The sequence below is a fragment of the Oncorhynchus gorbuscha genome, linkage group LG08 (genome assembly GCF_021184085.1).
Source record: "Oncorhynchus gorbuscha isolate QuinsamMale2020 ecotype Even-year linkage group LG08, OgorEven_v1.0, whole genome shotgun sequence".
Lineage (NCBI taxonomy): Eukaryota > Metazoa > Chordata > Actinopteri > Salmoniformes > Salmonidae > Oncorhynchus > Oncorhynchus gorbuscha.
In genome coordinates this window covers 8118724-8133723 of record NC_060180.1, presented here as the reverse complement: position 1 = coordinate 8133723, position 15000 = coordinate 8118724, and the positions used below count along the sequence as shown (strand labels likewise).

The following is a 15000-nucleotide window of genomic DNA, read 5'->3' as shown; positions in this document are numbered from 1 at the left end:
CTGGTTTAGATCTTATCTGTCGGAAAGATATCAGTTTGTCTCTGTGAATGGTTTGTCCTCTGACAAATCAACTGTAAATTTTGGTGTTCCTCAAGGTTCTGTTTTAGGACCACTATTGTTTTCACTATACATTTTACCTCTTGGGGATGTTCTTCGAAAACATAATGTTAACTTTCACTGCTATGCGGATGACACACAGCTGTACATTTCAATGAAACATGGTGAAGCCCCAAAATTGCCCTCGCTAGAAGCATGTGTTTCAGACATAAGGATGTGGATGGCTGCTAACTTTCTACTATTAAACTCGGACAAAACAGAGATGCTTGTTCTAGGTCCCAAGAAACAAAGAGATCTTCTGTTGAATCTGACAATTAATCTTAATGGTTGTACAGTCGTCTCAAATAAAACTGTGAAGGACCTCTGCGTTACTCTGGACCATGATCTCTCTTTTGAAGAACATATCAAGACCATTTCGAGGACAGCTTTTTTCCATCTACGTAATATTGCAAAAATCAGAAACTTTCTGTCCAAAAATGATGCAGAAAAATTTATCCATGCTTTTGTCACCTCTAGGTTAGACTACTGCAATGCTCTACTTTCCGGCTACCCAGATAAAGCACTAAATAAACTTCAGTTAGTGCTAAATACGGCTGCTAGAATGCTGACTAGAACCAAAAAATTTGATCATATTACTCCAGTGCTAGCCTCTCTACACTGGCTTTCTGTCAAAGCAAGGGGTGATTTCAAGGTTTTACTGCTAACCTACAAAGCATTACATGGGCTTGCTCCTACCTATCTCTCTGATTTGGTCCTGCCGTACATACCTACACGTACGCTACGGTCACAAGACGCAGGCCTCCTAATTGTCCCTATAATTTCTAAGCAAACAGCTGGAGGCAGGGCTTTCTCCTATAGAGCTCCATTTTTATGGAATGGTCTGCCTACCCATGTCAGAGACGTCTCAACCTTTAAGTCTTTACTGAAGACTCATCTCTTCAGTGGGTCATATGATTGAGTGTAGTCTGGCCCAGGAGTGTGAAGGTGAACGGAAAGGCTCTGGAGCAACGGACCGCCCTTGCTGTCTCTGCCTGGCCAGTTCCCCTCTTTCCACTGGGATTCTCTGCCTCTAACCCTATTACAGGGGCTGAGTCACTGGCTTACTGGGGCTCTCTCATGCCGTCCCTGCAGGGGGTGCGTCACCTGAGTGGGTTGATTCACTGTTGTGGTCATCCTGTCTGGGTTGGCGCCCCCCCCCCCCCCCCTTGGGTTGTGCCGTGGCGGAGATCTTTGTGGGCTATACTCAGTCTTGTCTCAGGATGGTAAGTTGGTGGTTGAAGATATCCCTCTAGTGGTGTGGGGGCTGTGCTTTGGCAAAGTGGGTGGGGTTATATCCTTCCTATTTGGCCCTGTCCGGGGGGTGTCCTCGGATGGGGCCACAGTGTCTCCTGACCCCTCCTGTCTCAGCCTCCAGTATTTATGCTGCAGTAGTTTGTGTCGGGGGGCTAGGGTCAGTTTGTTATATCTGGAGTACTTCTCCTGTCCTATTCGGTGTCCTGTGTGAATCTAAGTGTGCGTTCTCTAATTCTCTCCTTCTTTCTTTCTCTCTCTCGGAGGACCTGAGCCCTAGGACCATGCCCCAGGACTACCTGACATGATGACTCCTTGCTGTCCCCAGTCCACCTGGCCATGCTGCTGCTCCAGTTTCAACTGACCTGAGCCCTAGGACCATGCCCCAGGACTACCTGACATGATGACTCCTTGCTGTCCCCAGTCCACCTGGCCATGCTGCTGCTCCAGTTTCAACTGTTCTGCCTTACTATTATTTGACCATGCTGGTCATTTATGAACATTTGAACATCTTGGCCATGTTCTGTTATAATCTCCACCGGCACAGCCAGAAGAGGACTGGCCACCCCACATAGCCTGGTTCCTCTCTAGGTTTCTTCCTAGGTTTTGGCCTTTCTAGGGAGTTTTTCCTAGCCACCGTGCTTCTACACCTGCATTGCTTGCTGATTGGGGTTTTAGGCTGGGTTTCTGTACAGCACTTTGAGATATCAGCTGATGTACGAAGGGCTATATAAATAAAATTTAATTTGATTTGATTTGAAGATCATCATGACTTGATTTCAGATCTTGTCAAGTGTGGTTAAATAATGAGATGTTAGGCCTGTTTGCTGAGGTATTTTCCACCCACGAGGGGGTGTTGTGTGTGTGTTTTTTTAGGTTTGTCAGGGATGTAGTTGGTGGAGGGATTCTTACTGGAGTCCAGGTCATTATCTACAACATTACTGTACCAACCTGAGTGCCTGCGCAGCTGGGTGAGCACAGTAATACAATAATGTTATGCTGCTGCGATTGGCTGCTCACAGTGTATAGCTAAAACATAAAAGGGTCTTCTATTGTCATTCACACTGGACAGGTGCAGTAAAATGTGTTGTTTTACAGGGTCAGCCACAGTAATACACCACCCCTGGAGCATATTAGGGTTAAGTGCCTTGCTCAAGGGCACATCGAGAGATTTTTCACCTTGTCGACTCGGGTAGTCAAACAGCAACCTTTCTGTTACTGGCCCAACGTGCTAACTGCTAGGCGACCTGCCGCCCTCTAAGAGTGGAGGGAGGGGAGAGTTAGGACACAAAACCTCCACCTCAAGCTTACAGAATCAAGATCAAACAGCATTTTCTGTGGACGTTCTTCAGAGCCAACAAGCCATTGTTGTATTCATGTACAGTGTTCTACATGAGGCTGGAAGGATGTTCTGTCACTATATTATAAAACCTGTCAAGTTCTGAGAGGAATATGTCATGTCATACCATGACCTAGTTTTCACCCCTCTGAACACATAAACCCATGATGATATCACTGTCAGCTGACATGACTTTGTAGTGAGAAGCTATAGGACTACTGTGACTTGTGAGTCCTATTAAACCGTGTGAATTCAAATCCAAAAGGATGATGATAAAACGGAGAAGGTCTTGGAGACTGGGTATGACTACTGGAACATCTCCTGCTATTATCTACTACGAACCACACAGGGTTCTATTGGCTCTACGGTCTCTTTCTCACTCCCTCTTTCCTTCTCTCTCTTTCCATCTCTCTCTCTCTTACTCCCTCTTTCCATCTCTCTCGCTTTCTTTTTTTCCATCTCTCTCTCTCCATCTCTCTCACTTCTTCCATCTCTCTCTCTCTCTCTCTCTCTCTCTCTCTCTCTCTCTCTCTCTCTCTCTCTCTCTCTCTCTCTCTCTCTCTCTCTCTCTCTCTCTCTCTCTCCATCTCTCTCACTCTTTCCATCTCTCTCTCTCTCTAATTCAATCTCACTCTATGGGGCGTGTGGCGGTAATGTAGAGCCACCACTGTCACACAGCCCGGTGCAGTGATCTGATTTGGTGTGAGGGGAACAGTTCACAGTTCACAGCAGAGCAGTGCATTGTGGATTAGCATCAGATCCAACGCCATTCGTTCCCCTCCGTCGCCCCACCATTCAAACCCAGTCACACTGGCGCAACAAGAGGAGGGTGGAGGTAAAGGGGCCAAATCAGGATCAAAGACGTTGGAGGAGGATATTGGAGCTGCTTTTTCCATTACTCAGGGGGCTTTAGTATGGCTCGGTGACTAAGCATGTTTGTACTGTATTGGCTTGCCTTGACTATGTACCACATTAACAATTACATTCTTAATTTTACAGCGACAACCTGGATAAATAAATATGCTTTCAATATGTCTTATGCAGCTCAACACAGCCTACTACTGACTGACAGGGCTGAAAATGCTACAAAACTCACGTCAGCTGATCAGCATGTAAACCTCACCTACCATGAGAGGCTGCGGTTCACTGTGTCTAACGAGTGACTTGATGAACTCAATTAAAGGAGAGGTGAGTCTCAGGTGTAATTACTACTGCCTCAGTAACCTTGTTATCCATCCCCTTCCTCTGAGTGGTGGCTACCGCACCGTAACCAACCCTGCAGAATACATTTGACTGACTCTGGCAGAATGTTCTGGGGAGGGATGGAGGAACGCTGTGTATTCTATATTAGTGTCGTTCTCAATCATCCATAGGACATCCTGGGAGAGAGGTTTGGTTATGCCTCCTGTGTCCTTCTCTCTCTGCCTGTTTTTCATTGGTCCTCCTCCTATCTTCTTTCTCTCTCTGCCTGTTTTTCATTGGTCCTCCTCCTATCTTCTTTCTCTCTCTGCCTGTTTTTCATTGGTCCTCCTCCTATCTTCTTTCTCTCTCTGCCTGTTTTTCATTGGTCCTCCTCCTATCTTCTTTCTCTCTCTGCCTGTTTTTCATTGGTCCTCCTCCTATCTTCTTTCCCCCCTGCCTCTGTTGTGTAAAACTGTGTGTTCATTGTGTTTCTCTGTTGTGTAAAACTGTGTGTTCATTGTGTTTCTCTGTTGTGTAAAACTGTGTGTTCATTGTGTTTCTCTGTTGTGTAAAACTGTGTGTTCATTGTGTTTGGGTCGATACTTCTTCAACTTCTCTAGACATGTGGAGTTCAAACGTGCAGATTTGCCTTTTTGGGGAAAGCTATTCACACTTCTTTTTCTTCGGGAGGAAGAATGCAGAAGGCTTAATGGGAGCTGCCAGCTGTGGACCATTGCGAGGTTAGGTGGCCATGCTTTGATCATCTGGTTTCAGAGGAGAACAGAGAACATCTAAACAGATTGAGGAGAAGGAGGGCGTAGCTGGAGAGGGGTGTATGTAACAAGATCTCTTACCAGTCTCCAGATGACCTAGGGTGTGTGTCTGTGAATGTCCAGAACCGCCCAGTCCACAGAATGCTCTCATTTGGTTCTGTATAGACTGAGCTATGTAATTCGTTAAGCTTTTTAAAATAGATATTCTCCATAAGAGTCTAACAGAGCCCACCCTGTCACCTCGAGTCAGACTGCATCCACTGATGTTTATCTGACTGCAGGATGAGGCTCAGTGAAAACTATTGAATTCTATACTTCTTCAGGTGACACTCAAAGTTAAGAGTCTTAACATCACCTGTTCCACATCCTGTTCCACATCCTGTTCCATATCCTGTTCCACATCCTGTTCCATATCCTGTTCCATATCCTGTTCCACATCCGGTTCCACATCCTGTTCCATATCCTGTTCCATATCCTGTTCCATATCCTGTTCCACATCCGGTTCCACATCCTGTTCCATATCCTGTTCCACATCCTGTTCCATATTCTGTTCCATATTCTGTTCCATATCCTGTTCCACATCCTGTTCCATATCCTGTTCTACATCCTGTTCCATATCCTGTTCCATATCCTGTTCCATATCCTGTTCCTTATCCTGTTCCATATCCTGTTCCATATCCTGTTCCACATCCTGTTCCACATCCTGTTCCATATCCTGTTCCACATCCTGTTCCTTATCCTGTTCCTTATCCTGTTCCACATCCTGTTCCATATCCTGTTCCACATCCTGTTCCACATCCTGTTCCATATCCTGTTCCACATCCTGTTCCATATCCTGTTCCATATCCTGTTCCATATCCTGTTTCACATCCTGTTCCACATCCTGTTCCTTATCCTGTTCCATATCCTGTTCCACATCCAGTTCCACATCCAATTCCATATCCTGTTCCACATCCTGTTCCATATCCTGTTCCACATCCTGTTCCTTATCCTGTTCCTTATCCTGTTCCACATCCAGTTCCATATCCTGTTCCACATCCTGTTCCATCCTGTTTTACCGAAACGAGCCGGAAATAAAATGCGTAAACTGCCGATTGCCCTTTTAAGCCAAAGTCAACCCTTCCAGACTGATATGTCCAGTATGAACAAGCGTGTGGTGTGAGACTATTCCTATAACGCCTCTCCAGTCTAGCCAATTAACCATAGATATAAACATTTACCATCCCTGTCTCTGTAATGTGCCTGCTGTAATTAGTCTACTGCTCTACCCACATATTTACAAATCTCACATACATTTAAATGCATATTTACATTACACATGTCATCAACATTGTCTTAGTGTAATTAAGGAACCCACATAGTTGAAGTCTCACTAGCTCGGGTTACAGGCGATTCATACCAGAGTGTCATTGTGGCTCTTATAGATGCCAGATGTTTGCTTGTCTTTTTCTAGAGACCTGTCACTAGGAGAAGATAATTACAGCATTCATTAGCCACAAGCCCCCCAGACACTAGTTTAACACCACTACTTTAACACACACAAACTTCTACTCAGAAGGGAGACACTCACAAGGCCTTAAAAGAAATAGAGAACAGACAACAAAAAAAGAAGGGGAAAAAGAAGAGAGGCTTCGGACCCCAGTCACATGCAGCTCTGTGACCCCAGTCACATGCAGCTCTGAGACCCCAGTCACATGCAGCTCTGAGACCCCAGTCACATGCAGCTCTGAGACCCCAGTCACATGCAGCTCTGAGACCCCAGTCACATGCAGCTCTGAGACCCCAGTCACATGCAGCTCTGAGACCCCAGTCACATGCAGCTCTGAGACCCCAGTCACATGCAGCTCTGAGACCCCAGTCACATGCAGCTCTGAGACCCCAGTCACATGCAGCTCTGAGACCCCAGTCACATGCAGCTCTGAGACCCCAGTCACATGCAGCTCTGAGACCCCAGTCACATGCAGCTCTGAGACCCCAGTCACATGCAGCTCAGAGACCCCAGTCACATGCAGCTCTGAGACCCCAGTCACATGCAGCTCTGAGACCCCAGTCACATGCAGCTCTGAGACCCCAGTCACATGCAGCTCTGAGACCCCAGTCACATGCAGCTCAGAGACCCCAGTCACATGCAGCTCTGAGACCCCAGTTACATGCAGCTCTGAGACCCCAGTCACATGCAGCTCTGAGACCCCAATCACATGCAGCTCTGAGACCCCAGGTCAGGCTGTTGTCAGCACGGATCACTCACTCAGACAGAGAGAAAGGAATACTGGGAGATGGTGGGGCCTGGGGTCTAGGGCCCCAGTGGAGGGCCCCACTGTCTGTCTGTCTGTCTGTCTGACTGCCTGACTGCTTGACTGTCTGCCTGACTACCTGACTGCTTGAATGTCTGCCTGACTGCCTGAGTGCCTGACTACCTGACTGCTTGAATGTCTGCCTGACTGCCTGAGTACCTGACTACCTGACTGCTTGTCTGTCTGCCTGACTGCCTGAGTGCCTGACTACCTGACTGCTTGTCTGTCTGCCTGACTGCCTGAGTGCCTGACTACCTGACTGCTTGTCTGTCTGTGTCTTAATGCCTTTCTATTGTGAGGTATGTATACAAGGTAAATCATATCAGACATGTTTGTGTTTGAGTAAACGTAGGTTACATTTCAGGAAAAACATTGTTTCACCCAACTCCAGTTCACTTTCTTTGGCAGAATTTTGATTGCAAATATTTGAAGTAGTACTGTACTTAGTTCACATGAAGCGCTGCCAAATTCCTGGCTATAGGCCTCCTGGGTGGCGCAGTGGTCTAGGGCACTGCATCTCAGCACTAGCTGTGCCACCAGAGACTCTGGGTTCGCGCTCTGTCGCAGCCGGCCGCACCCGGTAGGTCCATGGGGCGATGCACAATTGGCCTAGTGTTGTGAGGGTTTGGCCGGTAGGGATATCCTTGTCTCATCGCGCACTAGTGACTCCTGTGGCGGGCTGGGTGCAGCGCACGCTAACCACGGTCGCCAGGTGCATGGTGTTTCCTCCCGGCACATTGGTGCGGCTGGCTTCTGGGTTGGATGCACACTGTGTTAAGAAGCAGTGCGGCTTGGTTGGGTCGTGTTTCGGAGGACGCATGGCTTTCGACCTTCGTCTCTCCCGAGCCCTTACTCGTAGCAATGAGACAAGATAGTAATTACTAACAATTGGATACCACAAAATTGGGGAGAAAAGGGGGTAAAATAATAAAAAATAATAGCAAAAAAAATTCCTGGCTATAAAATGAAACCTTATCTCCATAAAGCACGAAGATTGAGAGAGCTAATTGTGAACAAACATACTGCCAGCCTTAAATCTTGTTTTGGTTTTGTTTTCCTCTCAGGCAATCAGAGTTTCACATTAATTAGCAGCTGTGTTTGTCAGGGGGAAGTGGAGCTACTTCAGAGACTGCAGCTGTTTACCTCTCCACTCGTCTTAAAACACTGTCTCCTCGGTCTCCCTTCACATGAGTGGAGGCTAATGATGCTAACGGAGCTAGCTGTACTAACGGTGTTGGTGGGGCTCAGTTTAAAAGGAGGCAGAGCAGTAATTACTGTTTGCTTGTTGGGCTCAGTCAGTCAGTCATCACCCATTATTTCTGATCGCTCCCTCCAGAGGCCTGCTGGGGATTCATGGACTGTGTCAGTAGACACACACACACACACACACACACACACACACACACACACACACACACACACACACACACACACACACACACACACACACACACACACACACACACACACACACACACACACACACACACACACACACACACACACACACACACACATAGACACAGACATATCTGGAAATGTGCATGTACATCCTGGCCCAGCTACTGCTGCTGGCCCCAATCCTGACTTTGATATCCTGGCTCTGATATCCGCTTCACTGATTTCTACTCTCGTAAAAGCCTGGGTTTTCTGCTCGTTAACACTAGAAGCTTATTACCTAAAATGGATCATTTGAAAGTGTGGGTTCACAGCTCCAATCCAGATGTGTTGGTCATTACTGAGACGTGGTTAAGGAACAGTGTTTTGAATACTGATGTTAACCTTTCTGGTTTGAACCTTTTTCGGCAAAACAGATCTTCCAAAGGTGGAGGAGTGGTAATCTTTACCAAGGATCACCTTCAGTGCTCGGGTTTATCTAAATCTATTCATTCAAAGACTCAATCATAGACACTCTTACTGACAGTTGTGGTTGCTTTGTGTGATGTATTGTTGTCTTTACCTTCTTGCCCTTTGTGCTGTTGTCTGTACCCAATAATGTTTGTACCATGTTTTGTGCTGCTACCATGTTGTGTTGCTACCATGTTGCTGTCATGTTGTGTTTATACCATGCTGTGTTGTCATGTGTTGCTGCCTTGCTATGTTGTTGTCTTCGGTCTCTCTTTATGTAGTGTTGTGGTGTCTCTCTGTTTACATTTTTAACCTCAGCCTCCGTCCCCGCAGGAGGCCTTTTGGGAGGCCGTCATTGTAAATAAAGATTTGTTCTTAGCTGACTTGTCTAGTTAAATAAAGGTTCAATAATAAAACATTATGATAATAACTAAACACACACACACACACACACACACACACACACACACACACACACACACACACACACACACACACACACACACACACACACACACACACACACACACACACACACACACACACACACACACACACACACACACACACACACACACACACACTTCCAATGTAGCTAGGATGAGAACAGATTGTTTTAGCAGTTTTTCTCATTCCAGGGGAGCATAACTCAAACATGCTGACTGTTATATTAGGAATTGATCCAGCAGCACTGAGCTGGTTCAGCGGTAGTTACAGACTCCGCGCTTGTAAAAGATAACGTTATAATATAATAACTTGTCCACAGAATATGTGGCCATTACTGTGGTCTGTTACAGCCCTCCCGCCTCCTCTCCTGCATTCGGCCCTCTATCCCTCATACTGCTGCCTAGTTAACAGACTATAACAGGACATGGCTGGGAAACCAGGGTCAATAATCACCACATAGCAGAGGAGGCTGGGAAGTGGGAAGAGACATTAGGTAACCTGGTGGGTTTAATCAGATGGACAAAGTGGGACATTAGAGGGTAACCTGGTGGGTTTAATCAGATGGACAAAGAGGGACATTAGAGGGTAACCTGGTGGGTTTAATCAGAAGGACAGAAGGGACATTAGAGGGTAACTTGGTGGGTTTAATCAGAAGGACAGAAGGGACATTAGAGGGTAACCTGGTGGGTTTAATCAGATGGACAAAGAGGGACATTAGAGGGTAACCTGGTGGGTTTAATCAGAAGGACAGAAGGGACATTAGAGGGTAACCTGGTGGGTTTAATCAGATGGACAGAAGGGACATTAGAGGGTAACCTGGTGGGTTTAATCAGAAGGACAGAAGGGACATTAGAGGGTAACTTGGTGGGTTTAATCAGAATGACAGAAGGGACATTAGAAGGTAACTTGGTGGGTTTAATCAGATGGACAAAGAGGGACATTAGAAGGTAACCTGGTGGGTTTAATCAGATGGACAAAGAGGGACATTAGAGGGTAACCTGGTGGGTTTAATCAGATGGCCAAAGAGGGACATTAGAGGGTAACCTGGTGGGTTTAATCAGATGGACAAAGAGGGACATTAGAGGGTAACCTGGTGGGTTTAATCAGAAGGACAGAAGGGACATTAGAGGGTAACTTGGTGGGTTTAATCAGAAGGACAGAAGGGACATTAGAAGGTAACCTGGTGGGTTTAATCAGAAGGACAGAAGGGACATTAAAGGGTAACCTGGTGGGTTTAATCAGAAGGACAGAAGGGACATTAGAGGGTAACCTGGTGGGTTTAATCAGAAGGACAGAAGGGACATTAGAGGGTAACCTGGTGGGTTTAATCAGAAGGACAGAAGGGACATTAGAGGGTAACTTGGTGGGTTTAATCAGAAGGACAGAAGGGACATTAGAGGGTAACCTGGTGGGTTTAATCAGAAGGACAGAAGGGACATTAGAGGGTAACCTGGTGGGTTTAATCAGATGGACAGAAGGGACATTAGAGGGTAACCTGGTGGGTTTAATCAGATGGACAGAAGGGACATTAGAGGGTAACTTGGTGGGTTTAATCAGAAGGACAGAAGGGACATTAGAGGGTAACCTGGTGGGTTTAATCAGATGGACAGAAGGGACATTAGAGGGTAACTTGGTGGGTTTAATCAGAAGGACAGAAGGGACATTAGAGGGTAACTTGGTGGGTTTAATCAGATGGAAAGAAGGGACATTAGAGGGTAACCTGGTGGGTTTAATCAGAAGGACAGAAGGGACATTAGAGGGTAACTTGGTGGGTTTAATCAGAAGGACAGAAGGGACATTAGAGGGTAACTTGGTGGGTTTAATCAGATGGAAAGAAGGGACATTAGAGGGTAACCTGGTGGGTTTAATCAGAAGGACAGAAGGGACATTAGAGGGTAACCTGGTGGGTTTAATCAGAAGGACAGAAGGGACATTAGAGGGTAACTTGGTGGGTTTAATCAGATGGAAAGAAGGGACATTAGAGGGTAACTTGGTGGGTTTAATCAGATGGACAGACGGGGCATTAGAGGGTAACCTGGTGGGTTTAATCAGAAGGACAGACGGGGCATTAGAGGGACCAATAGGCTTGATCATAAAACTCCCAGCAGTCACCAGCTTCTACAACGACGACACTAAAACACACGGGAAATACTTTAGCATCACTGTTTATGGCAGCACTTTTGTGCTAACAGGCTGAATCATATTTCTCCTGTTGTAAAATAAAGTATTTTAAAGCTTCACTCCAGAGAAAGCAGAGATTAAATTGCTTCCATGGAATTGTATTTTCTCAGGGATCAGGCATCGTTAGACTGAACAAGACTTTGATCTTCTTTTATGACTTGTCAGGTTGTCGTGAATCTCGAGGATTGGGGGGGGGGGCTTGATCTTCATCCTGTATTTATGTTTTATTAAACCTCACTCTTTGATCACTGTATCGTAAATCTCTATCGGGTTGTATGGTAAACGTGGCATTATTAATAGATAAATCGCGAGTGACATTACTAGGAACATTTCACATCCATAAATGACGGAGAAACAGTTAGGGGTGGACCAGTTATTAATGTTTCAGAGTTGAGATTGAAACTAAGAGGGTTTTTGTGAGGTACTAAGGACAAACTGAGTGGAGCAGACACACACACACACACACACACACACACACACACACACACACACACACACACACACACACACACACACACACACACACACACACACACACACACACACACACACACACACACACACACACACACACACACACACACACACACACACACACACACACACACACACACACACACACACACTTTTGGCCAGGAGTGCTGGGTGATAAAAACAATCTAATATCTACCATTATCTCCACTGTTTCTTCTGTCATTCCTTGTGATGAATACGGGACAGAGATACTTGGTGGGAAGGATATCCTATAAATATCCTATCATCAGAATGCGACATTTTAGTCAAGCATATGTCCACTAATGCACTAGGGCTCTTCATGACAGAGTTGGACGAGCATTGTCTTTGTAGGCGTGAATTGTTAAGGCCATTGGACACAGGAAGTTGAGCAAAGTGAGAATCGCAGTTAGCCAGGAGGGAGAGAGCGAGGGAGGAAAGGTGCGTGTGCACTGAGTCAAATAGAGACTTTGGAGGTGGAGGAGAACAGATTAGAACAGAAAAGCGAGGGAGAAAGTAACAGAGTAAAGGAGGAGAGGATAAAAGACAATAGGAGAGGAGCCAAGTGAGCTCCAACCCCAGTGTGTTTAGTTGGTCAGCTCTCTCACACCTGTCCGGCCTCTCCTTCTCCATTGTGGCGTCTGCAGCTCTAGGGTGAAGTAGCTGTGTTTATCATACACCTCACGGTCAAGTATTTTAATGGCTATGGTTTTCCTGCAGGGACACAAAACAACAACGTAGGGGAGTTGGAACCATGTATGTTAAACACACACACATAAGCACAGGCACAAGGACACACACGCACAATCACACAATCACACACACTTGACCAGTCGTGGGAATGAGAGGTGGTGGTGACACGAGGTGGGCTGCTGCACGTTCACGTCTGCTGAGGGCACACTGAGTGGGAGAGGAGCCCGCTGCTTGGTGTGTGTAACTGGTAGTCCTACTCTGTCCTGTGGTGACATGAACTCTACACAGCAGCCTCCTCCTGGTGCCCCCTGCTGGTGTGAACATGCAGTGTAGCGCAGTGCAGCGGACGCTGGGCCCAGAGTCAGAGGTCAGGGTAGAGGGGTCTGACCCCCACGACCTGTACCCCCCAGGACTATCTCCCCCACCTTGACTGTCATTGGTCTCCATCAGGCGAGGCTCTCCCATCTCCAAGTAGAAGGTCTTGTTTTTCTCATACTCCTCGTCGTCAACGATTCTGACCTTGATCATTTTGCTGAAGGAGGAGAAGAAGAGAAGAAAAGGAAGAGACAGTGAGGAAACAACAGGTCGGAGCATAAAAGGAGGAAACGGAGAGAGAACAGAACAGAGGCAGCAGGCAGACAAACCACGCTGACATCTGAAAGACAACAGGTGGAGAGGAAGATGAGTAGAAAACTGAGATGATTTTGTATGTTTTGATCAAGGAACGGAAAAATGTCACTCGAAGGAATAACATCACAATAATGTATAGCGCCTAATCTCTCATCACACTTTATGATGATATTGACTGTTTAAATTCCTGCTACACACACACATCTGTTGAAGTGGGGCGTCAGGTACTGACTATTTCTAAGTAGATCTGAGTGTGTAGGTGAGGTGTCCTAGCTGTGGTCCAGCCCTGAGAGGGGTCTGACAGACAGACTGATCCTAGAAGTGCTGAGCTGGACTCTGACTGACCCAATGCAGCATCCATAGTTATTCTAACACATCACCACCACACCACTCACTGATCTAAAAGCAAATACCATACATTTACCTGCAAAAACAGAGACCCAAACACTACAGTTACACCAACTGTTGGCTTGGTGCAAACGCCCCCCCAAGTCACGCTGTCTTTTAAAGAGACTTTGCAGTGTATGTTTTGTTTACATCCAAAAAACATGCTGAAAGATTTAGTCATCTAACTACCACTCACTGTAGACTCTGTGTTGTTTACTGAGAAAACAGCCCTGTAGTGTTGTCTGTATAGGCTGGGTGTGTACTGACCGTAAGACTCTGTGTTGTTTACTGAGAAAACAGCCCTGTAGTTTTGTCTGTATAGGCTGGGTGTGTACTGACCGTAAGACTCTGTGTTGTTTACTGAGAAAACAGCCCTGTAGTGTTGTCTGTATAGGCTTGGTGTGTACTGACCGTAAGACTCTGTGTTGTTTACTGAGAAAACCGCCCTGACCCCCATAGCACTACATTCACCTGCTTTACATGCAGCATACCTTAAAATGTAATGTACTGGTTATTATTCAATGGGTGTGTGGGAGTGTGTGATTCTGGGTGTTGCATATTAACGTTGAGGCTGAAATGCTGAAGGACAACCATTTGAATTTGTGTCTGTATTTCTTACTACCCATCTGACCCCCCCTCCTCCCTCCCTCCCTCCCTCCCTCCCCTCTGACCCCCTCCTCCTTCCCCTCTGACCATCTCCTCCCTTTCCTCTGACCCCCTCCTCCCTTCCCTCTGACCCCCTGCTCCCTCCCTCTGACCCCCAGCTCCCTCCATCTGACCCCCCTCCTCCCTCCCTCCCTCCCCTCTGACCCCCTCCTCCTTCCCCTCTGACCATCTCCTCCCTCCCTCTGACCCCCTCCTCCCTTCCCTCTGACCCCCTGCTCCCTCCCTCTGACCCCCTCATCCCTCCCTTCTGACCTCCTCCTACCTCCCTCTGACCTCCTACCTCCCTCTGACCTCCTCCTACCTCCCTCTGACCTCCTCCTACCGCCTCTCCAGCTACAATGGCATAAAATCCCTCACTCTGTTTCCCTCTGCAAGGCCCTGAATTCTCCTGTTCCTCTAATAAACCTCTGCTTGCTGGACATTTTCCTCAACATCCAGACATCCAGATACTCCCTTCTGCTCTATAACCAATCAAACTAATCCAAAACATATCCTTAACACCTCCCAATAACCTCCCTCGCCCCATAACGATCTCAGCTCCATCCCATGGCATCTGTAACAACACTAAGTGACCCCCCTCTCCCCTCAAACATCGAAGTACTTCCTCTCCTTAACAAAACCCACAGAAGACACCACTGCCAACTCTTGTAAAGGGAGACAACGGATTACATTTCACAATGAATCCAATGTGACAGAATCAAACTGTTGACCTCTTTCTTGA

At 46.7% G+C, this 15000-nt stretch overlaps 1 protein-coding gene across 2 annotated transcripts in view; it reads right to left on the bottom strand.

The window, feature by feature from the left end:
• LOC124041146 (sodium/calcium exchanger 1-like) overlaps positions 1-15000 on the bottom strand; it is a 228537-nt gene that overhangs the window by 39760 nt on the left and 173777 nt on the right. The window contains exon 3 of one of the 2 annotated variants that reach the window (XM_046358371.1): positions 13022-13128. In XM_046358371.1, the coding sequence (XP_046214327.1) occupies positions 13022-13128 (107 nt within the window). Of the gene's footprint in view, positions 1-12513; positions 12618-13021; positions 13129-15000 lie in introns of both variants that reach the window. The other variant, XM_046358372.1, reaches the window with a different exon arrangement.